Below are 25,113 nucleotides of genomic sequence, written 5' to 3' on the forward strand. Positions count from 1 at the left end.
AGGGCGAAAAGGGCCGGTCGGGCCAGGGTCAAGGACTCGTAATGCCTAAGCGGTGCACGTGATAAACACAGATTGTCAATGCCCCATAACCAATGGACGCCTCACGTTTGCGTGGTGGTGTCGTGGATGATATTTTCAGATCATGGTGTTCGCATTAGTCAAATTCGGCATTACTGTGTAGCTCTACGCTTTCAGCACTGCAAACTACTGGCGGTTTTGTTCTGCTCTGCCGCTGTATTTTAGACCCATCCACACGATATAGTTGTGATAAGCCGCGACGCCAGGCACCGGACAATTGGTGACACGAGTTGATCCACGCATCGCCTGTAAGTGAACCTCAGTATATACGAAGGCATCCGACGGGTCGGATGTCCGTCGGCATAAAGCTGACCGTGATTACGACATTGATTATATTGATTACGATTACGATTGTGATCGTGATTGACGTGCGTGATTACGATTACATACGTGTCACGTGATTCGGGAACCAGCCCACGTCAGACACACTGACGCCGTGTACAAGTCGTCCGCCGAGGTCCGGCTACATGGCCGCATGCTTGCACGTTGAAAGCAGCCGGCTGGGTTGGCGAACAGGTGGCTGGGTCGAGCCTGACCAGGGCACCACGTGACTGCGGCGGCGGCGGGTGGCCTACTGGGGGCTCTGTTCAGGCTCGTCAGTCGACGAGAGGCCCACGAGCTGCTCGCTGACGGCCCAGAGCCGGGCGGCGTCCTCGTCGCTCCGCGCCCGGCGCGACGGCGTCGTCTCCTTGCAGTCGGCGTAGTAGCGGCCGCTGACGGTGTCCAGCTCGGGCGCCAGCGCGCAGTACAGCGTCGTCTGCGCGCCCTGCTCGGGGGTGCGGAGCGCCGGCCGGATCAGGCCGCGCATACAGCTGCCTTGGTGGCGCCACAGCTCAGTGCGCACCACGCCCGGGTGCACGGCGTACGTGGTGACGCCGCTGCCGACCAGCCGGCGCGCCAGCTCGCGCGTGAACAGCACGTTGGCCAGCTTGCTCTGGCAGTACGCCTTCCAGTCGCCGTAGTCCTTGGTGAGCATGAGGTCGTCGAAGTACATCTGGCCCTTGGTGTGCGCCAGCGAGGAGAGGTTGATGACGCGCGCGGGCGCCGCCGCGCGCAGCTGGTCCAGCAGCAGGTGCGTCAGCAGGAAGTGGCCCAGGTGGTTGGTGCCCAGCTGCAGCTCGAAGCCGTCGGCGGTCTCGGCGCGCGGGCACGCCATCACGCCGGCGTTGTTGATCAGCAGGTGCACCTTCGACTCCCGCTGGCGCACGGCGGCCGCGAAGCAGCGCACGGACTCAAGCGAGGCCAGGTCTAGCTGGAGCAGCAGGGGCTCGCCGCCGGCGCCCACCGTCAGCTCGCGCAGTGCCTCCTCGCCCCGCTCCAGGCTGCGCACGCCCAGGATGAGGCGCGCGCCGCGCCGGCCCAGGTCGCGTGCCGTCTCCTTGCCGATGCCGGAGTTGGCGCCCGTGATGACCGCCGTCTTGCCGTCCAGCCGCGCCACCGATCGGTACATGGGGTTCCAGGGCATGACGGCGCGCAGTGGGGGCCGCCCGGGGCCGCTGCAGCTGCAGGGTATTGACTGCAGCTTGCCTCACGCGGCCCGTTTCGCAGGCATGTCGCCAGCTGACGGCGGGCTGTGTACCAATCAGGATGTCCGCCACCCATGACGTAGTGTGACGCGCGAGGTCGGCGATGACTATTGACCTGTTCATGGCCGCGCCTCTCGCGTATGGTGCATTCCACGACACAACGGCCGGTGCATGGCATCCGTATGTCCCAGGCGCGGGCGAAAATTGGGCCAGGGGACAACTGCATGCAGTTTTGACGGATCATGGCAAGAAATGAAATAGGAATGCCTAAAATGACAAAAGTGAAAGGCTAGAAGCAACGTTTTAGACCCCTAACGTTATACAGTCTCAAACTAATAAACAAGGAGCTGTTGTACAGTTATTTTTTACCCTTATTTATTTTGACATTCACATTAAGTCGGATAAAACGACCTCGTGACCCAACATCACGTAACTTATGATGACCCTACTGCTGGCACTGGGCCAGTGCGGTGGGTAATCTCGCAAGGAAGCTCCTCCAACAAAAAGGTGCCTCCCCGTTATTCCATCTCCCGGTGCTATCCCGCTACTTTATCTTCGTGTTAATCCATCGGCGTGCCTGTTACATCGTCCAGCGGGGTGGCTGTTGAGGCAAGGGCTATTGTCTCAAGAGCCGACTGGGCGGCGAGCCCCTCACATGGCAAGTCCTGTCCGGCGCTAAACTATGCCAAGTCCGCCGGATCCCACGCCACGTGGGCCGGCTCGGTCGTTGCCCCAGGCTTCACGAGGTCAACCGGGCAACATTCTAAACGGGTCGATGGGCCGAACCCTGGCGCACGGCTAATTGCCGGGATGACCCTGCAAAATGGTAGACGGGGAAACCGAATGACTGGAAAAGGGTTTGAACAACACAAGACTGGATACACGCCATCAATGCTTAGGCACCTACTCGACTTGGTCGAATTACCAACTCCATCGGGAAATGTATAATGGATATAATGGTGCTCTTGCAAAGTTCAGCGTTGTAAACCAATTTGAAAACCAGGTGAAATGGGTCATATTTTGAGTTTCAATTGCGCTTACATGTTAAACAGAAAAAAATGAACCGCATTGTATTGTTTATTTATGATCTAACTTACGTCCGTTTGGTGATATTTTGGATGAAGGCGCCTATTTCGAATGCTGAACGCACTCCTGCCCGCACGAAATTTCGTTAGACATAGCAGATTTCCCCGATTCATTGAAAATGCAACCCAGTCGATAAGGAGCATTAAGGGTTTGCAATGTTAGATCTTAACCAAGAATATTCAATCGTTTTTCCTTGGTAAACGCCGTTGGCGTTAGTGGGGGGAGGGAAAGTTGAGCAGGCATCCATGACTCATCCCGTACCTTTCGCCGTTCTGTCGCTGCCTAATGTACTCCGCTTATTTAAAGTTGCCTACCCGTTCTCTGGTTCTTAGGTTCTGTTTCCTACGGCTCTTTGATACAGTCATAACTATCAGGTAAGCCAATCGTCCCTCACGTCAGCTGTTCTTCGTCTAACACGGCAGATTCACCGGTCTCTGATTCCTTGCCGCCCTGGCTTGACTACGCGCAGTAACGTGTGCTGCTCTCCTCTGTTTGGCTCTCTGAACCCAGCCATGGTCTCATACTACCGTTCGTTAATGTATAACGCACCAAGGGCGTCACGGGAGAAGTCCAGAGCACAAAATTACCTTAAGACGGACAAAAATCACGGGGTGTGCTTGGCTTTAAATCAGACCTCTTCGCAAGAATATCACCCAAACGTGTCCTTGCTGCCATACTTATCAGAAGATTACAGCAGTCGCTCTTGGCCGACAAGGGACACTCGGTGCTCTTCCACCGCTGTTTACATTCGCTGATCTCTTGCTAGGCTGCGGTGACATCACTGCGGACTGTCATGCCTGATTTCTGTACTATGCCTTTCCTGTGGCTTCAGAAGTGCAGAAAGTAGCTAGCCGTTCACTTTTTCCACGGGAGGAGTTTCCAGAGATATTTGAAAATTCACCAGTGACTGCGACGTCCCTCCGTTTCTGCACGTGATTCGGCTTACAGTCACTGAAATGTCATGAGCAATCTTGACAGAACGCTTTCGGGAGAAGGAAGATGTGAAGCTGCACGCACGCGAGCTTCTGTCGTCCGGCTGATTCCCTAGCAGGAAAGCTTACAGGTGGCACATATACTACGGCGTCGGCAGCAGGTCCAGCAGCCGGTGATGTATGGTGGCGGCGCTGCCGGCGTCGCTGCCGGCTCCGCATCGCCTTCAACCTAGAGCTGGCGCAGCACCGACAGTGGGACTGACGGCGGGGGATTCGGCCACTCCCATGGCGCCCAGGAGGGGAAGGGTACCACATAGCCCCGGCACAGTACTGGCTCGTGCGCTCGACTTCGCGTCGTAGCGCGCCACAGAACGCTCTCGCTCGGTCCACGGCGCCGACGCTGCCATCGTTTACCAGGTGAGCGCCGGTCAGCACTGCCTCCGAACGACGGGCCGGGAGCGAAGGCGCCTGCCTGCGTGCGACGGCGTGTCGCTGCTGCTGAGCCAGAGCGTGACGGCGTATCGCTGCTGCTGAGCCAGAGCGTGACGGCGTGTCGCTGCTGCTGACCCCGAGCGTGACGGCGTGTCGCTGCTGTTGAGCTAGAGCGTGACGGCGTGTCGCTGCTGCTGAGCCAGAGCGTGGCGGCGTGTCGTTGCTGCTGCCCCGAGCGTGACGGCGTGTCGCTACTGCTGAGCCAGAGCGTGACGGCGTGTCGCCGCTGCTGACCCCGAGCGTGACGGCGTGCTGCTGAGTCAGAGCGTGACGGCGTGTCGCTGCTGCCGAGCCAGAGCTACTCTTTGGGCCGGCTGCTGTTGTGGTCCCAAGCATCTCGGCGTCGTAGGCGCTTGGCGTTAATCTGCAGCCCCACCTCTCGTTCCGCCCGTTCCTACGTAGCTCGCTGGACATTAGCATGCTGCACTGCACGCTGTCATCCTCCATCTGCGCGGCCCTCCGACGAGATCCCCGCTCTGCATGCCATGGTGGCATCGGGCGTGCCTCGGGCCTGCGCTGAGCGTTCTCCGGCAGCTTTCGCGGCCTCGCGTTCACGTCGGGCGCGATACGGGGCTGAGCTTCTCTCCGTCTCCACCAGGTGCCCGTCCCCTGCCGTGTGAGCTCGCTGGTCGCAGTCGACGGCGACCGCCGCCTGTCGCTTGCCGCCCCGCCATTGCTTCATCCAAACGACGCACGCTGTCAACTTGTTAAAAACACCCATCCAGCACTCGGTGTTAACTCCCGCACTCCCGACACCAAAACCAACTACGACATGCTCATGTCCTCCATCACCCACGAAAGAGTTGTAGAACTCGTAAAACTGTAGTGATAACGAGTCAGCTACCGATAATACTGATCGTTGTGTCAACAAAGTAGTTGCGCTTTGTGTACATTTGTCTCGTTGCTAGACGTTACGAAAAATGCATCCCGGTTTGTTGGTAAGATGCACGCATTGGATGGCTGCAATTCCTGATGTAGGGGCAACCTGCTGGTCAGGTAAAACGTCCGCCGGACGCGCGTCGAAAGCAGGTGACGTCATAAAAGTTTGACGTGTGATACATGCCCGACGGCGTTTGATTGGATCCGTTCGATCCGTTCGATCCAAGACGGCTTGATTGTCGCAATGCGGATCACGCTTCAGGTCCAACTGTTCGCTTAAATCTCCCTGAATATCGCAGTGTACAAGAAGGCTGTAACCGGTAAGCCACCCATCGTATGAAACATGATAAATAAAGACAAACTAGCTGTGTGGGAGGCATTTAAGCATGCTACTAAACCTCCTTGCGCTCCTCTGTAAAAGACTGCCCGGTTTGGCCAGATGGCAATTGGGAGAAAAACATTGTGACGGCGATAGTTGTCAAAAGTTATGACCCTCTTAGCAAAGCCATCTCAGGCAGAGGCACGGTTTCTGACCTAGGGTCAGGGGGTGTAGTTTCCTGTTCACTTTGGAGCTTCAGCCTTCCCCCCAACTTTGGGAAGAAAGTCGGCAAAATCCGGGGAGAAACCCCTCTTTGTTGGCGTACTGTGGGATGGGTCCGGCCATTTTCCATTGTCTAGTCCCCCCCCCCCCAACTGATTTAGCAAAACTACGCCCCTGTCTGGGATATGCGCGGGCATCCGACAACCGCACGGCTAGCGAACTGACCAATCAGTGCCATGTGCACCGGAGGCCACTTCCCCCTTGAATTGCGATCCGAACTCCGTTCACCGGGTTGGCGTCATCGTACATGCCATTGGGGAACGCCTCTATTCCTAATATGGGACAAGTAGAATCAGATGATTCAACCCCACCAAGGCATACAGCGCACAGGAATGGCTAACTTGAAAATTATTCGAACAACAGTTATTGACAAGTGGTTTGTAGCCAACTACATCATCTATCACGCTCTCCACATGATATATAGACTTGCCTGTTTGCCGGACAAACAAAAACGTCCACAGCGCATCGACGGCTGCTAGACGTTGATATGTCACCACCGATGACTTGTAAACAAGTGCATTTACCTCGCTTCTTGGCCAAACAGGGAACGGGCCTGGGTTGTGATGTGGATAAGGGATGGATTTACCCCGAAGTAAGGGAAGGGATTTCATTGGGTTATGAAGAACGGGGCTCAGGTGCGGCCACCCGGCGATTTGACCGTTCGGTCACGTGGTCTCGTGTCGTCATCGGATGTAGCGGGCGAAGCCGCCGTTGCACGCAATGATGGAGAGCTGCGCCACGAGATGCGCAGGAGTTCGAGGACGTCAGTTGAATAAGTCGTCCCCTGGCCGCTGAACGGATGACAAGGACATAAGGCCACTAGCGAACATTTGGTGAAAATCTCAGATGGCTTGAAATTCTGGAGGTCCATCAACACGCGCGCTACTGCCACGGAGATGCTCGGGATCCTCCAGCGTGTTTCTCGCAAGCGTCTCGAAAATCGTTTGTGCTCCTTTGGTGTAGATATGTTTAAAGTTGCACAGGTGTCATGTGGTGTTCACAATTGTCGTTACCTGAGCAAATATTGTTCCGGGGTCTTGCCTGTGAGCTCCAAATATCCCATACCTAGTAGTCCGACCTTTTTCAACGTTTTTTCTGGAAGGCCGCGCATGTGACGCGGTGCATTCTTATACACTCATTTGAACGTGGCCCCAGATTGAGTTTTTACAGAATGTGATTGCTATCAGTGGTGTGATTGCTTTTAAAGTGTCTTAACAATTGTTGTACCTACATTATGGCGTCTGAGGCCTAAACGACTTGTGCGGGTGCTAAAAATATATATGATTCCGAACCAACGGCTCATTACGATGTGGCTAGTGTCGACTCGGGCGCGTTCTCTTTTTGTAACCTAACGTTATTCTAAACATGCTGTGTCTTATAGCTTCCATATTTCGAGTACGGGTTGCTTGTTCTGTGTGGCAGGCAGCCGCAACCGCCTCAACTGCACAAGACTGACGTCAACGAAATCGACTGGAATCGTTTGCTGACAGTGAGAGATGGTTCCCCAAGACTTATGCAATTACAGCATATGCCACATATGTACTAATTGGCGATGGCGCAGATAAACTGATTCAATGAATAGCCTAATGTTTGACCTAAGTCGGTACATTACGGATTAAGTCAGTCTTATGCGGATCGGTAACAAATGGAAACCGGTGGCTTTTTTCCAGTTGTCCGCGCTGTGCGTTGCGTTAAAAATGCCTTTTCTCCTGAACAATATTGTCCCTGCTTAGATCCAGAAAAGATCCAAACAAATTATGCCGCGGATGCAATCCTGTAGCTATCAAAAGAAACTCGAGCAATTGTGATTTCATTCATCTGCCATCGCTGCGGGTATAATACGTGTCTTGGAATTGAGAACTGAACATATGTGCACTAAATCATTAGTTGCTCGCACCACGCTGTCACGCCCCGTCCACACGTATACTACGCGCTTATGTGACTGACAAATCAAACTAAGAATCAAGGAACTTGAACTGGAACTTACATTGCAAAACAGGTGAAGTCGTGCTGGCATCATTCCCTTTGTTTCCTAACCTACTAGCCCATCCGTGCCGTTTTCAATCACATCGCTTCCGTGTTAAAAGATGTATTCCATGTCGCACACGTACTGTAGAAATATACTCGTTTTCACGCTGGCACTCCTAGAAAGGTAAAAGATCCAACCACGGGATGCCTCCGACTTGTATGCACATCGCCCCAGCACATCAGTGATTTACGTCACTAGATGTGAGGGGTCGGGCTTGTGGGACTTCTCTGCTACACCGTCTTCCCCTCCGCGGGCGTGATGTTCTCCGGAGCCGAGTCAGTCCCGGCTTGCTTTGCTTCCACAACGCCGCCGTCTGCCTCGAAGCCTGCGTTGACGGCGCCGCTTCGGCCGGGCTTAGTAGAACTGACCAATGGCTGAGCCGCGTCCTGGCGCGCAGGGGCCGCCGGCGCCGCCCTCGACGGCTGCGGGAAAATTATCTTCTCCAGCGCTATCATCGGCGACTCGAAGGCCAATGAGAAGATTGCAGCCACAGCGAAAATGATGGGCAGGGAAGCAAGAAACTGGTACACTATGAAAGTTTGGCTTAGATACACCGGTGCCTTGTTTGTGTACCAATAGTATACTTGAACGTCAATAGACACGAGGTAGGAAGTGTAGGTTAGCTTGCTGAGTGGAATAAATGCCTTCCAGGAGAGAAGTGTGTTAACAAAGCCTCCGTATCCAGTGACGCATGCAAACACCACCCAGGCCAGGCAGATGCTCCAGGCGGTGCGGTTCAGCATGGCGTATACTAAATTGAGAGTTTTCGGTGGTGGGCTGGGCACTCCGTACATGCCGTACACGATGAGGCAGCCGGTGAGGGAAGCCGTGATCCAGCCGATGGCGACCACAGGCGCTGGAAGGTGAATCTTACGGCCGCGAATCTTGTGCAGAATCCACCCCATATACAGCCCCACCAAGTAAGGTCCAGCCCTTGTCCACGGCTTCATGTAGCGCAGATCACCACTGTCCCCTCCAGGAAGTCCTATCTTATGGACCGCTGTAACCATGGCGTTAATGCCAGTGAAGAAACAGACCAGAAAGATTATCCACAGCTGCCCCAGCTTAGGCCAGTGGTGAAGAGGGAGAAGGACCAATGGAGAGAAGATAAACATCTGCATGTCGTTCGCCAGGTACCAAGTCTGCCCCACACATTGCTTGTCCATGTCTACCAGGTTGTTGATGTAGAGCATATTCGTCCACCAGTTGTCCCGGCAAATCTGAGGGGTTCCCATGTTGGCCGCCCCCCAATATGGTCCAGTGCCGAGATAGGCGTACAGTGTTGAAATAAAACCGATGATTAGCATCATCACGGGTGTCAGGCGAATGTAGCGATGGACGTAAAACATGACGATGTTTAGCTTTCCGTGCGATTTTTCAATGCTGCGAATAGCGATGTAGGCGACCAAGAGACCGCTTAAAAAGAAGAATGAGTCCACGGAGACCGTTGCGTTAGATATAGCTTGAAAAGCCACATCGCCCAGGTATGTATAAACCGTTGTTATGTTTTGATGCTTGAAAAATAAAAGAAAATAATACGTATGCCCGAGAATCACCCATGTGTTGGACAGGAAGCGTATGCCGTGCAGACAACTGAGAGTATCTCGAGTGGAGGAAGTGTCCAGCAGTTTTCGACCATTGGTGTACACAGAGAACGCTAGGAACACCCTGCGGAGCAAGGCGGGAAGAGTCCGCTGGAGTGCTATGTTGACGCGAGCCCACAACGCTTCGGAGTCCTGCGCGGCTTTGATAGCGACAATGTCCACCGTGGTCCCCACGAGCATGAGCAGGCCCGTTAGCGATAGTATGGTGGTCATGACGATGGCCCCTGCAGATAACTCGGTCTTGTCATCTTTGGTGTAGCAGAAGAAGTCTGGTGCACCAGCCGTTACTTTCCCCATGAATGCCATGTTGAGACCCACTGTGAGTTCCTCACTTGTACATGTGGAGGGAATGCACATCCCGATGTCCAGGTCTACCCCGTCTGGGAGAATGGGCAAAAATGGTGCCAGTGCCACACCGGCGGCCGGCGGTGGCTTGAACAGAGGCGCACTCTTCGACCCTCTTGCTTTGCTCAGGAAGGCAAGGCAGTACTTTCCGGTAAAGGTGGTGACATTTGGCTCGACGCCGAGGATGTCGGTGGCATTGAAATGTGCCGTAATGTTCAGACACTCGTCCCAGTTTCCCCAGGGACTAAGGTTGCCTGCCAGCACGCCGTCGGGCATCTTGCCGGTGGCGTCGAACATCTGCAGGGCCCACTGTTTGTTGAGGATGTTGAGCAGGTAGGCCAGAGTGCTGTCCAGGCAGGCGGGGCTGATGTTGGCGTTGGCGATGGGGCTGATATAGGGGCCGATGGCCTTGGCGATGGCCTGGTCTCGCCGGCTGGGCCCTTCGGGGGCGTCGGTCGGTGCCGAGGTGTCGTCGCCAAACTCTAGCTCCATTTTCGTTGGTACGCCTGACGGAGGACAGCGCTTGGGTTAGTTTTAAATACGTACTTGTTGGTCGCCGGCCATTTGCTGGCCAACGCAATGCGCAATTCTAAATGAGCGCTTCATGAATTTTCCAATGAAAGCTTCAACGATTCTGAGAAGAGGAATTATTTTTTTACCGCGAGGCTCATCACCTACTGAGCCGTCAAAGCTCAGATTCATAAATTGCCTAGTGATAAAATGCACAGTTGTTTAGATGATGGCCTTGGGGTGTCGGTGCATGCCAAAGGAAACTGCGTGGCCCCTGCTGTCTCTTGCCGCCACTTCTGTGTGCTAGGGGTGGTGCTGGAAACAGATGCACGCGCCCATAACAAACTAGTAGACATTGCTGTTTTAATATGTGAATGACCTGTCGATAGCATGTAGCCATGAACGTCGAAGAGCAACGCACTGAGAATTTAAAGTGGTCATACGTTATGCGTAGAATTAATCAAAGCAACCATGCATGTGATCATGATTTGTTTAATGTTTGTTGGTTATTTGTAATGATCTGGCTGAATGAGGGAAGACCTCTGGTGACCCAGGTATGAATTGTCCTGGGAAACGAGTGGTGTAAGCACGTCATTGAAATTGGTGGGGGAAGGGGCCGAATCAGGATTACGTGGTCAACCCGGAAGCAGGGGGCTAAATGACCTGAAAGCGGCACTTTCCATGCGAAACCGTGAAATACGTCTAATGTTAGGTCAAAATTAAAGGGAACAATTCCATTTATTTGGGAAACGATGGGGACATGTCGCGTCTGCACGCCACCTATACATCCGCCGGTAATACCCATGAGCTTACTGTCCATAATTTTGCTTGCATGACCTAGCAGCCAAAAGTTGCGTTGCTCTCACTTTCTGTTGCATGGCTGCTTTTCAGAATGCCAGCTGTCTGCTCTAGTGCTTTCAGATTGGAGCAACTTCAAAATGTGTTCAAAGTCAATGTTGTTCAAGCAAATGTTGTTCAACTGTTGGAAATGTTGTTGAGCAAATGTTGTTCAAAGTCATACCGGTTTCTCTGTCCATCTGGTGACCAAAACCTGGCCAACGCGGCTCAAACTTTTTGAAATATGAATTGGTTGCAGAACTGTAGAAGCGGGTTGGATCACTTCATTGCCTCTCATTATATGCAACAAGGGCCATTTGTTACTTGCTTCTGTGCTTTTAAACGGCATGTGCCTAGAAAATAAATGCAAGGGTCAATGACCGTCAAATCGTACTTTTTTCTGAACTTGGAGGGCCCAGGACAGGTAACTGGTAGCTTACCCCTTATTACTTTTTTCGACAACTTAATCCGGTTTCGGATTCAGAGCATTGTTTTCCTTACGTTGGAGTTGCTTACTGAACGTTATTTTGGGAAGAAAGGTGAAGTATCAGAGTTAAGTAACTGAAACCATGCATACCATGGTGCGTAGATATCAGCCAGTTTCTTAGATCTGGGAGGTGCATAACACAATGAGCCAGAATCGGTTTTGACTTAGGGTGGGAGTGAAAAACTTCATCGCAAAAAGCCGTATGGGAGTGAAAAATTAAATTCAACAAAATTTGGAACTTATGGGTCAGTGAGAGATGCTGCAGCAAACAAACACATACGCCTCAAGTTGGCATGAAAGGGATATCATAAACATGACAAGGTTTTTTGTCCTTCGACATTGTAGGTCATTACAGTGAAATGGAATACATTAAAGAAAAGCAATTTCATGATAGTGTGGTGAGCACCAAAAGCTATGTAACACCAATGTTTTGATGCTGCACTTTGTACACCCGTTGCCAAGGATTTTCTCAATGCAAAACAAAGCAAATGAATTGAGCGACAAAAACAACAAAGCATTCAACAACCATAAAGCATCCCAACGAAAGAACCTTGGACTCCTGCACGTCAATACATCAACAAATCAAAGTCAACAAACGAAGTGCTGGCTTCTGCTAAGGTGTGGTCAGGAAATAAAAATATTGTGGCACTGTTTCTTGCAAAATACCAATGATTATTTCTATTGAAGTCACCTTACTGAGCTGAACCAAAAGAAGCTTTGCTTTATCTTAAGCCGTTTAACCTATTTGTATCATAGCAGCCTTTGCCATTAACTGATTCTGGCAAGATTCCTTCTACCACTTGCCATGCAATTAGCCAACTTAACCTAACTTAGAGTAGCCTATATGTTAAACATCATCTCAACTTAGCTCATCCATTTCTTGACAACAGCAGTCGTGATAAAATCAGGATAAAGCTTATTTTTGGTTGATTTCAACTTGCGTTTTGTTTTAATTCATTTGTCAGCTTGTTGACACCAGACAAAGTTGACAACACACAAATCAAAGCCTCTCAAAATACTTTGAGCAATTTATTCTGATAGTAATGGTTAGCCTCTGTCAAGGAAAATACTAGGTATGCTCCACAAAACAACCTCTTTTCTCCAGCAAAACAAACTTACAGATGGCCGCAAGGCCAGTTTAGCTGCTTGCCTTATCAGCTGCAGTAAAGGGAGATGTCGGCTTCGCATTTTAAATGGAATGGTTATTTGCTAAAAACTTATATCTACAACTTGTAATTGCTGCGCTTAGTCTTTTTGTGTTAAAAAGACAGTGCATATATACAGTAGTCATTTGCCAGTCAGCAAACCATGGCAACCACCGACATCATGTTGTTAAGGCAGACGTGAGGGACCACGTCAATAAATTTGAGGTAAATAATCAAGAGCATGGAACAAAATAGTTTAATCACAAGTATTGTGGCATTAGAATGTGTCTTATGAACAAAACTTGATGGATCAAAATAGAAAATGGCTAAATCTGGTTACAAATCAAATAATAGACAATAATACCAAGACAAACAAATAGAAGAAAGCAGGTAAGTTTAGCAATTATTTGCTCCACAGGAGAATCTAGATACGGCAGGACCATATAACATGGTGCGATGGTGACACTGGAATGGATTAGATTTTATCATCGTTGAGCCCCGCCATGAACTCCTCCCCCCAAAAAAGTTTGTCCAGGGGTTTAACGGGGCGAAAATATTTGTCAAAATAAATTCCGTGCATCGAATTATCCCTTCATTCCCTATGAATTGTTCACTCATGGGTGCATATCAAGCATGTTTTTGGGCGGCTGGCGAGAAAAAGCCAATTTATACACGAAATATGTGCAAGTTTGCAGCTGACATATTTTACGGAGAAATTGGTCAACGTTTTAAGCCATACATGATGCCGTTAAAGACAATCGAAAGGGAAGGAAAGATGCATCACATACATATTTGTTCTGCTTGGCCTCATGCGTATCACACTCGTATGAGACCAAGAAAAACAAAAGTAATTAGATATAGGGGCGTACAGTTTTTGGTCAGGTTTTGTCATCGCCTCCTTTGACTTAAAATCTGGAGAAACGAGTGCTCAAATGAGGGTATTTAGCTTTTAGATTTTATTTCGAAGACATTTCATTTTCACTCCTACGTTTCGGGAGTGGTGAGATTTAGTGGTCAAGTTTCTCCGGGGAAAAGAATTACGTGTCGTAAAATTTCCTACCAGACTTTGCTGGTGTTTGTACCAGGCTTTGCTTTGCTGGTGAGATGTTTGCGTGGTGGGACAAAACAAAATGGTGATGCGCGAAAGCTTTGCATTTGGCACACAGCTGTAACTTATGTTGCATTTTGCAAACGAACCAAGCTTGATGTATGCAAGTGGCTTGAGTCGCTGGGGCTCTCGGACTTGGAGATACCTGGCGCCTTGCTCTGTGCACACATCGGCATGACTCATTTGTAGGGGAGGCAGCATATAGCCATAGGTGTCCAGGCTCTGTGGAGCCTTGTTTATATTGAATGGTTTCAAGTGAGCTCGGTTTTCGATGGCATCTTAAAACCTCTGAAAGGGAAACATGGGTTTGGTACGTGCGGTTAGACGAAATCAGGCAGGAGTGAAAAAAATCCCATGAAATATGGGAAAAGGGGCAAAAAAATTCCTTCTCATAGGGTCCTGCCTTACTCCCAAAGTCGGCAATTCTAGAACAAATCTAGAACACATAGGCACACTTCATGTACGTTGCACTCAACACAAGCTTCTGTATCATACGGAAGCTGAAGTCCGTCAGTACGCTTGCTGACGTAGAACAGCATAGCAGAAGATATTGAATGCGCTGGGCGAATGGCGTGCAGTCGCTAGATTTCTTACCGCATTTCCTCTTTTTTAGCATGCAACAATTTTAAGCCTCGGTGCCGCTGTTAGCTCCAGCCACAGAACACACCTCAAGCGCCCTGTTTACCCGGCATAAAATATACGTGACTTCACAGCGAGCGTTAAACAGCAGACAGCAAAACGCAACGGACTCTGCGAGATGTGTTTGATCTCGCGTGTGCTCCACGCCATCCGGCGTAATCGAGCGCATATATGCATTCACTGCTGTTTGTCCATGATGTATCACTTACCGCGGCTGAGGTTCGTAGGCGCATGCCTGTCACCCTGCCCGTGAAGCAGAGATTCCTGCCGGTCAAAGTCTTTTTTGGCGAGAAGGAGTTGGGTCCACGGGTTCACCCATGGCCAGTCGCGGGTGCTGTGTCGGACAGAGTGGCTATAGTGGGTGGAGCCGGTCTGTGCCAGACACAGTGCGGTCAGCAGCACTGTCCACAGACCAGCCATGCTGAGATGCTTGACGCGAGCGCAGCACTGATGAGCACGGCGAGTGCCGCGCACCGTGTTGAGCTCTTATCTGACTGTGACCTTTGTGACGGTGCCCGGTACTCGAGCCGAGGCGAAACGATAATGCTTCCATTCGAGTTCCTGACGCATATGTCTGAAGATATGTAAGGACCGAGACAGAAATCATGTGCCGGACGTGGATGCACCGTTTTGCTGTGATGGTCTCAGATCGGGCCATTCTATTTCGGTTTCAAAATAGTCATTCTTCCATGCCAGCACAACCATTCGATGTCACCCGACCCACTGGGGTTTATACGAAATTTCGTCCACAGGGTTTTCTCAAATTCTTCATCCAGTTCTGAGAAAAGCAGGGCGATTGGAACTACCGTTTTCGAGTTGCATGTATTTCTTCCTTTTTCTTATGTATAAATAATGTAATCTTTAAACGACTGTGTCCAGGAAAGTGTTTATCACAGACACAAAATTCAGCAACGAAGCGATAAACGGTAAGCAACACCATCTTTTTTTCGCACGAATATATTACAAATCTATAAGAAGTGCGTTTTTAATTCTTTCAGTTTTCAACTTCGATTTGTAAAAAAATCGACTTTATTACAAGTATCATAATTTTGCGACTATCCATACAATTTTATCAAGCAATCCTGAAAGAGCGTAATGGACATCTCTATGCTGAGTCACCCAGCTAGCACAGTCAGTACTCCCACGCACATCAGTGGGCCCTCTCTCAACGCCCCCACCCCCTAACGTCGGGTGCCTGACGCGGTTTGAGACGGCGCACGGGGAGGGGGGCCTTCGCTGGTTGACACGGATTGTTACCGACTTTTTTAAAGAATGCTCCACGTTTACATATAATGAGGCATCAGATATTGTAAAATAAGTTCACCTGTAGCCGTTGGTTTGCTTTAAGTTAAAGGGCTGCTCTGAACAATATTTAATAAATACGTTGCACTATGTATCATCGTTTGATAACGTCGTGGAGCGTCTGTATCATGTCAGAGTCGCTGCCAGGGTGGCCGTGCCATAATTGTCACTTTAGTGGACGGGCCGACTCACTTGAAGTACTTCAATTTGCCGATATAGGATGGTGTTTGCCGCCGTGGTTTCCTGAACCCGAATATTGTTATGTGCTCGTATTTCGCACCCTCGTAGTGTTAATGCATATTGTCCGTGATTTGTTTTTGCATTCACATGCTTGGTTATGGTGCCATTCATAGCTTATTTGATTCCAGGTCTTGCTCCCGTCATAGCTCGTGCTACTGCCCAGATTCCTGTATTGTGTAGTACAAAATGTGATTCGTGTTCGAAAATTGTTTGAAACGCACTAAGCTGGTTCAAGGCGAACTGATTACCGTAAATGTCCCCAGTCGTGCTGACGCAAGCCAGGCGCAAATAATTCGTTAGTCATATTTGTCTTGCTTGAGCGCTACACAGCCATTGAGGTGGCAGCGTTCGTGTGGCGTTTCGATGGCTTCACACATGCCTAGATGACCTTACAATAGTCTGCACAAGTTCGCGGGTGGCAAACTCAGAAACAAGGGGTCTTAAGTCTTAAAAAGAGCATGACTCTCAACTACACTGAATCATGTTAAAAATGGCTACCTCACTACAAAACGTAATACGCATGTGGAGCACTTCCTCTGAGGATTTGCTCTGTAAAAACGACCGTTGACCATACACCTGAGTGTGCAGAGGTCGTGACATGTGCTGTTCACGTACTGTCTGGACGACGCAAGTTTGGGACGGATATTGGTCAATATATCGTCTTACACGTTCATGTATAAGTTCTACATAGACGTAGAACGCTATGTGCAAGAGGATGTGGAAATGTGGGTAACAAGCATATGAATAGTGCAGGCTTGTGCATTGTCGTTGAGGCTTTTTCTTGTGCGGATGCTCCATGCTGTAGGGCTGTTTGTTTCTAAGCTGCCTGGTTCTTGTCCTTGATACCCTGTAACTCAGGCATAACCATGTCATTTGAGCAGGAAATGTGATGCTGTTACCGTGACCGAAAGTGTTAACCAGCCATTTGCTATTCCATTCCTATCGCTTCCATATATTAGCATACGTTCAGCGTGGCATGCAACGTGTGGTGGCGAAGAGAAGTATGTGTACCATCGACTAAGATATCGGTGATATTTTTGGGTGGCTCCCTATAAATCGGTCGATAAAATGAGGTTTAAATGAAAAAATGGATCATACCTTCATATTGCACGAATTACAACCAACATGAACAGTTTTGCATTGTTTGATTGGCACCAAGATTTCAAGATTTTTTCGCAACGGCTTAACAAAGTATTGTACCGAAACGCCTTCTTTAGTCACCAAATATACGAAGATTTTCAGAGAGAACATCCACAGGATTGGCTGAGTTGCCACCAAAAGGGTGATATAAGCACCGAAATGTAGTAGGAAAAAGGGAACTGCTGCCAGAATGCAGCACCAGAATGCAGGATTCTCTGCCGATCAGCGAAAATGACGTAAACAAAACTGGCACCAATTTGCGAATGTTTTTGAATGCAGACGCCACTTTTCACATGGAGTTGCGTCATGAGAGCGAGTCGCTGACTTGCACCGAATTTCGTACATACCTATACGTCCAGGGGCGCAACCGGGAATGGCGATGGGGGGGGGGGGGGGCAAGGGGAACATGTGGACTCCTCAGCCCTCCCAGCAGACCCACAGACTATCAAGAGTCCGATTCTAGGGCCTGAAGGGGTGGCCGGGGATGACCGTGGGTCGTACGCTGGGTCCTCAAAGGTTAGCGAATGGACATATTTGCGTCTATCGGGGGTCTCCTGGACAATGGATGCCCCTAGGTAGGCCAGAGACCACCAATTACTTAGCGGTTGGCCCTGGGTCGACTTGGGCTTTGGGGCCTGATTTACACGGCAGGAACAAGGCCGGGGTGCGTGACTGATATTGAAGACCTCCCGCGTTGGCTGGGTCCCTGAGACAAGGTAATGTAGTGTATGGGTCAGAGGCCCGGAGTGTTGAACAGGGGAGCCTGTGTCGGCAAGGGGCTCAGGGTCGGTCAGGGGCACATTTAGCTGAAGACAAGCGTTTGTACGCTTGCTTCGCTGCGCCAATGAGATAAGAACGTAGAAATTTGCATTGTCCATCTTTTGCAGTCGGATTTATGCCGCTGGCTGGTCCAGGGGCCGAGGCATGGCGCAACACGTTGAATAAAGAGACTTGGCTACAGGCCGCGCGGTGCTGGCGGCCTCTGACGGCTGCCGACAGGAGAGTGCATTTCGTCTTTGCAACACAGGCAAACCCGTTTCATGGGACCGGTAACTGACCATGGGACGCGACCAGCGATTTTTGCCTCTTCCATCAACTGTCCGCCTTTGAATGGTGGTAGCACGTACTTACAATGTGATTGGCCAACCATTGCACTATAAATGTCATACGAAATGCCCTGACTATGACACGACATCGCGGGGATTCCAGTCCAGAAACAATGGCATCGCCCATCATGCCCATTTCGCCCGGATCTTATCGACTTACCTCCAGCTCTCCCGCTACGCAGATGAGAAGCGATGGCACTGCTTATCGGCGAATATCAGGCTTATTTCGCCTAGATCTTAATAGGCAAAGGTCTTGGCCACGACACAACCCCGTGCGAAGTTTTTCCGACGTGTCATACCAAATGGAATCCTTATACTACACCGCGCATGTCCCTGAAATGGAGCGCGTGGCGGCGACACGATTTATGAAATCCCTACTCACCTACTGGAGAAACGACGGCAAGGCTAATCGGTGAACATCACGCTTATTTGGCCCTCATCTCATCTCCAGCTGACGCCGATACGCAGCTTGACGCTTCAGGCGTCTGGTCTTCGCCGATTGAGGCACCACTTCACACAAAGGAGTACTTACTGGAAAGCAATCACTTGCCATCCTCGACAGCACACCACACGAGCCGCACCAATGGAGCCGCGCTGGTCATGGTGAGGGTCTTGGTCATGGTGTGCCACGAACGAAAACCTGATCTAACAATGGAAGCAGAACATTAGCATGCGCCGTGATTTGGCGCCAGGGGGCATTATGCACCTCCGCTCGGGAGGATCAACTTGAGCACGGACTGCAGAGAACACTGAAGACCGCAAACATTCATATTTTGGATACACCTTTTCAACTAGAATTTTGTTTTTCGTTATTGCTATATTTTTGCACTTTTATTTATGGTATTGCTCCACGTATATTGCATCGCGTTCTCGCGACGAATGACAAAATTAATGGAAGATCCAGATGTGCCACTTCCATCACCAAGATACACACCCTGATCACTAGCTAAATCAGGAAGCCAAAATGGCCAGTTTATCACCAGAAGTAAAATCTGGTAAGGTTAACTGACCACACATCAGGCCTTAAACCTCCCATTACAGATGGAAGGGCGTGAACAATTACCAGAAACGAATTAAATCGTAGTTCGTTACTAAAAGCAAGAGCTTGTCGTGCTCAGTAGCCTAACTGGCATCAGCTCCTGCAGATGCCATCCCACCCGTGGCAGTATGAGGGTTCAAGTCGCTATGTTCGTGCTCGCAGGTGCACATCTAGGTTAATCAAACGCGGGAGCGGGAGGGGAGGCATCGCAGTGAAAATTAATCATGTAGGGGCAATGGCAGGGTGAGTCTCAGCGTTCTCGATCTGGGCAGCATATATGTACGCAAGCTATTTGACTACTGACTCGGACGGTCTGTGGCACCAGTCCTCCGGGTCATCCAATCGGGCCCTTGATAGCCTGTGCTGAGGGTCCCGAAGATCACTCAGGGCCCAGCGGCAGATGTCCAATCGGTGGTAAAGTGGTCATTTTGGTTGTGATTGATCCGCTTTGGTACAAGTGTCCAGTTTGGTTATGTTTGATTAATTTTTGGTAGTCACTTACTAGGGAGCCAGGACGTAATGAACAAAGTCGAAAGCCCGCTGCATGAGCAATCATTTTTACCTTTAACGCCCAAGGTGGACGCGTGGAGCCGGGGCTGTGACCTTCCGTTCCGTCCTCCTTCGGGCGCGAAAAGCCGCCATGCAATGCACTAGTCTGCACTGATTCGCGAGCGATACGTGTCAAAATGTGGTTAACAAAGGGCTCATGAAGGGTGGCAATGAATCAAGACACGCGCCGATGTCAATTTCAACACTCAACTCCTGACAGTTTAGACGGTAGCGGCTTGTATTTGGCGCCGACTTTAAAAACTTGGCCCTCTTGCAACTTGTCTTGCGATGTACAGTGCAACGATGCGTTGTACAAACTCCCAATAAGTATTAAAAGTGTAGCTGATTCAGTTGTGGATGTTTGGAGGCACAACTCACGTCTGCACACGCACCGGATGTCGAGATGTGGCCCAAAACATAAAAGCCCGTCAAAAACGGTCAATTTTGTCTTTTTACTGCGCGTGCACGTGCCACGTGTCACGTGGCGCCACGAACTTGCACCAAGCCGATAGCCTATGCAGTCGTCTGTCTGGGTGTGCAAGTTTCATGCCGCTGCGACCATTGGTTATCGATATGGCTCCGGGAAACGAAGTGAGTCGGGCCGTCGGCCGGTTGTCGCGAATTGGCGCCACCCTTGTTAAGCCTACGGGGATTTTTGCACCCTTTTTTCGCTCGCCATGCGCTCATTATTGTGAAATGCGGAATTTTAACGTGACTCAGGCGCGCTTCGCCAGCAGGCCTTGCTCATGTAAAAATTTCACCGGAAAACTCCTCAGTGTTCAGCTTGCAGGTGATCTTAATGAAGTGACGCACGCACGTATGCGCGCACGCACGCACGCACGCACGCACGCACGCACGCACGCACGCACGCACGCACGCACGCACGCACGCACGCACGCACGCACACGCACACACACACACACACACACACACACACACACACACACACACACACACACACACACACAACACACACACACACACACACACACACACACACACACACACACACACACGCACGCTGTTCCTTTAGTATAGTAGTAGACTGTTTTCGTAGCCACGCATGCGCTAACTATAAGCGCTCCGTGCTGGCAACAATTGAAGCGGCGCATTATCTTGAAATTTCTGAGAAATATGGTCACGAGATGCTTGGGCGCAGTCGGTGCACGTCAATCATTACACCTCACCAGCTGCCAGTATATGCAGATCGCCTACTATATACACAGTAAAAACCCGAAACTTATTTGGCTGATCGGAATGCGTAACTCATGATGCACTTCGGGGATTTTGACTTTTAAGACCAATGCCGTCGCCAACCGCTGAGAAAACCGAGACTGCCGACAGTGCTGGTGGATGTATCACACAGACATCTCTGAATCCACGCTCGACGCCCTGTCCAATCGGGCACGTGACGGTCTAGTCGTGAGCTGAACGTAATGCACCGTGCGACGCTTTGCCGGCGGCGCTGGCTCGCTGCTTGCCCCGACGGGTAGGCGTTGGCTGCCAGTCTGTCGCCACCGCAGCCTCAGCGCCCCGGCAGCTGGCGGCGCTGGCGGCTATCGCCACTGCTCTCAGCCGTATCGGCTTCAGCCGGCCCACGCACGGCTTTTTAGAGAGGTCGCCTCGGTCTGTTTGTATATTGATTTGGTGACGCGTTGGTGCGGACTTGACGCGTCATGCGCTATCGGCTGGGCTGAATGACTCGTCAAGGTTGGTTCGGCTGGCTCGCTTTCGGGTCAGCGGTCACTCGACCCAGCATCTTTGGCTAGCGGGTTGGCTGAACGTGGGACCAGATGATGGCCTAGGATAATTCAGGGTTACTTTTTGTCTCTGGAGTGCGCTGTAGAATATGTATACTCATCTTTTCCAAACGTCATTAACTCGATGTGAATTTATCCCTAGATCCTAAAAGCAAAGGTAATTGCCCATGGTCATGGTGAATTCCCAAATGTCTGCTATGCCTTGCGAAATTCCCCATAGTTTTGCCAGGCTATGTAGTAATCAGAGAGTTGCCGGACTAGAGAGGATTTTGTTACCTTGTAAAATAAGGAAATATTAGAAATTGGCGGTCAGAGGTGCTGACAGTCGTGACTTCCCATTAGCGCATGCGCTTAACTGCCTACTCTTTCTTTTCCACGAACCTAAAAACTTTTCTTCTTCTCATATAGCGATTTTCCGAAAACGTAAAGTGAACGCGTGCCTGAAAAACTTCAGTACTTCATTTACCGCTTTTAAGACCATTCTACTCGCCATCAAGTGGTTAACCGGGAGGATTTATGCATTTCAAATCCAGGGTTTGAATCCGTGCATGTGCACTTTTTCAGTACCTTCTCAGCCTCCTGACAGGCAGGCTTGATGAACGTGTTCTTGAAACGTGTTCCCCGGCCATGCGATTTGCTTAGCCAAGAGAAAGGGCAATGCCAGTTGCCAGTAGCCTGCGGAAATAGCGGTTGCAAAAAATAGCGGAAGCACGTTGTTCATTGGACATGAAGGTTCATGTAGGGATAAGCCAAAACCTTACCTTATTAAAAACCTGATCAAACTGTGGGGGCTAAGGTCAGTGGGCGGGCCTTTTTCTTTGATATATCTACAATGCACACCTCACCGGTGCTAGAATCGCGCAGCGTATCTTTCAGCGGTTTTCAACAGGCAGTACGTTGTTTTTGTTTTTTGTCTCATGTTGTTTTTTGTCTGTGCTTTGATTCCCCATCGGATGCGGGTGGGTATGGAACCTTATCTGTGATATTGTGTACAGCATGCGAAATGCCGATTCCAAGGTGCCACACGTGTCATTGACGTAAGCGTCAATTTTGACCTGTCACTTCTGACGTGACGTCCATAGTAGCACTTTAATAATGGGAGGTTTATATTCCTCCCAGTGTGTACATCAGGTGCATCTTGGGTGCTGTGTGTTTAGCCTCATTAGCCTTAATATACCAGCGTTCTCGAGTTCAAAATCCCTTGGATGGCTGTCACCCCACGAGACATCATGCGGCTTATATTCAGGCATTGTACACGCGATGATCGTGTTGAGCCTAGAAGCGCAGCAGAATGGTTTCTTATTGGTAGTTACACGGGAAGATGGTCTGCCAGTTGGCCGTAGGGGTCTCGAAGACACTCGTTATAGGCGTTGCGGAGAAAGAAAGCTTGTTGTGGAGTGGCTAATTTGAGGCGAATTACGGATGCGCATGAGACTAATGTGTTGCGTGAATTGGCTAATGCGGCTAGCGATGGATGCTGCCTGCAGGATTTTCAGCCAAAGGTTTTGGCCAGGTGTCTTGTTTCGGAAGATGCACTTCGGAGCGGTTGTTTATTCAGCCGGGTCCGTGTGTTGTTCTCTAATGCTAGTTGTATTCCAGCAACGCTCGCAGGCTCCATATTAGGCATGTCAGCTATGTGGGTCCGGGCCCTTCAAAATGGTGTAAATTTTCACTACTGACTCACTTCTCCTGGAAACGTCACATGTGCTTCGCTCTGGCTGTCTGACTTACATGGGCGTAGGAAAAGGGGGGCCAGGGGGCCATGGCCCCCCACTTTTCAAGGTGGGGGGGCAGCAGTGTTACTGCCCCCCGCCGCTCACTTTTCAGATTAATGTTGCATTTGGCTTACTTTTGCATTGCATTGAACATGCATGCCGATTTACCTAGTTCACCAGCCATCTCCCCAATTATGCGTCATGTTTTCGTTTGCTCATTGGCCATCACTTAGTCTTAATGCAAGGCCGATGTCGCACGGCCTGGAGACTGCAACGCCGGGCGTTGAGGCTGCTATTGCTATGGCTTGCGAGCACGCACGTTCACCACCATATTATGTAGTTTTCTTATCAGTAATCAGCTCTGATAGGATCTTGAGCATTATAAGACGAACATGGGCTAGCCACGTTAATGCAAATTATGAACCCCATTTCATCTGCAATCTACAGTCAGGGAGAACTCAATATCTCTGAAGAACATGGAAAAACATGGAACTGGAGTATATGTGAAAACTATCGGACAGCCTGCGGTGATCAGCGATGTTGTTGCGTCAGTAAAGGCCCCTGTGCTGATCCGGGGCTAACTGCACGGATCAGAAGACCTCTCGTGTCAGGGATGGGAACAATGTAATGTGATATATCCTTCTATTGACCTTCGGATCGACCAGGAGATCCCGCCCCGTGCCAGCAGAATGATAGCGAGAAGACACTTCGCGATGGGACAGAATGGCCTTTCAGTCCTTGACCGGAAATGGTAAGGTGCCCCTGGTGTTCTTATTGAAAGGCCCCTTGCCCGGAAGGGAATAAGGGGTCTCATTATTGTTGAGTAGAGTGGGGCTCTCATTATTGCTGAAAAGCACGGGACGAAATGAATTTTAAAAACGAGCAAGTTCATGCCATGTTTGCCTGAGAACGTTCATTTTGTCATAATGCATTATTGAAACAAAATGCATCAAGAGGCTTGAACATGCCCACCCGCAACCTCGAGAGCAAGAACAAGGATGGTCTGGGTTGCAGCTTCCGTAAAACCGATAAGTTTCGGCCTCTGCATGTGCCAGCAGACGGCGGGCGCCGTGTTAATCTGTCTTCTTGACAGATAAATAGATGCGGAAACACGAAAAATAGATATTTTACTTTCACTCTTCCAGTTCAACCACCAGATTCCAGCCCCGCTTAGCGGTGCTTTAGGGGCCAATCCGGTTCTTTTCAACAATCTAAAAATTGCACGCGTGAAATATGCCCTCAGACTGCCTTCTAAATACAAGATCTGATGTCATGAAGTGTCCAAGGATACTTTCTCAGAAGCGTCGTCATTGTCGTCCGCCCGTTGGCCGCAACTTAATATTAAGTGCTAGGCCGACGCTTCTCGGCCTACGGGGACTGCAACGCTTGGGAGCGAGGCTTGTATTTCAAAAATTTTCGAGTGTGCATGCTCCAAATTACGCCACATAACTTGTATAACTAGTTGATTAAAGTGTTTAAAGGTAATCATTTCAGAAGCGTCATCATTTTCGTCCAACGGAGGGCCACGGCCGAATGTTAGCTACTGGGCCTAACGCTCTGCGGGCTATGGAGACTGCAACGCCGGGCGTCGAGGTTTTTGCTGCTGAGATTTGCGAGCGAGCATGTTAAAAAACACGTTACATGAATTGTATCACTAATCGATTCTGACCGAATGGTGGACATTTTCAGATAAACATGGATTGGCCATGTTAATGCATATTGTTGACCACTCGATTTGCAATCAAATTTTTGTCTCCAAATTTGGATCAAACATATCGATCTACAATCTACCTTCGTGACGTCCTCAATGTCTGTAGAACCCAGATTAAAAAAATGACAAAGCTTCTGAATTTTATCGGTTTAGAAAGAGTCAGCTAACCATTGTTAATTAGGAGCGGCGGTGATTTCTTCCATGTAGTCGTTCAACGCCTGATTTCTGCAGCTTATTGACCTCAAAATGCAAA

The 25,113-nt window shown here is 50.0% G+C and overlaps 3 protein-coding genes across 3 annotated transcripts in view; 1 reads left to right on the plus strand and 2 right to left on the minus strand.

Annotated features, from left to right (window-relative positions):
• The window catches only part of LOC119098597 (E3 ubiquitin-protein ligase TM129), a 51,562-nt gene that overhangs the window by 20,798 nt on the left and 5,651 nt on the right, over positions 1-25,113 (plus strand). The window lies entirely within an intron of this gene.
• LOC119098598 (retinol dehydrogenase 12-like) lies at positions 226-1,566 on the minus strand. The gene has a single exon (XM_037221567.1). It carries the CDS (start codon positions 1,541-1,543, stop codon positions 650-652), a length of 894 nt encoding a protein of 297 aa, XP_037077462.1. The 5' UTR covers positions 1,544-1,566; the 3' UTR covers positions 226-649.
• Positions 7,668-14,748, minus strand: LOC119098596 (nose resistant to fluoxetine protein 6). The gene is made up of 2 exons (XM_037221565.1): positions 14,508-14,748; positions 7,668-10,078 (listed from the first exon to the last, which is right to left on the minus strand). Exons 1-2 carry the CDS (start codon positions 14,716-14,718, stop codon positions 7,854-7,856), a joined length of 2,436 nt encoding a protein of 811 aa, XP_037077460.1. The 5' UTR covers positions 14,719-14,748; the 3' UTR covers positions 7,668-7,853.

The sequence above is a fragment of the Pollicipes pollicipes genome, unplaced genomic scaffold, assembly GCF_011947565.3.
Source record: "Pollicipes pollicipes isolate AB1234 unplaced genomic scaffold, Ppol_2.1 Scaffold_4740;HRSCAF=5597_pilon_pilon_pilon, whole genome shotgun sequence".
NCBI lineage: Eukaryota > Metazoa > Arthropoda > Thecostraca > Pollicipedomorpha > Pollicipedidae > Pollicipes > Pollicipes pollicipes.

Excerpts from the sequence above, each read along its gene's own strand:
- LOC119098598 (XM_037221567.1), bottom strand. The coding sequence starts at position 1,543 with ATGCCCTGGAACCCCATGTACCGATCGGTGGCGCGGCTGGACGGCAAG.
- LOC119098596 (XM_037221565.1), bottom strand. The coding sequence starts at position 14,718 with ATGGCTGGTCTGTGGACAGTGCTGCTGACCGCACTGTGTCTGGCACAG. Across the intron at positions 10,079-14,507 it reads GCCTACGAACCTCAGCCGCG|GCGTACCAACGAAAATGGAG; the intron begins GTAAGTGATACA and ends GTCCTCCGTCAG.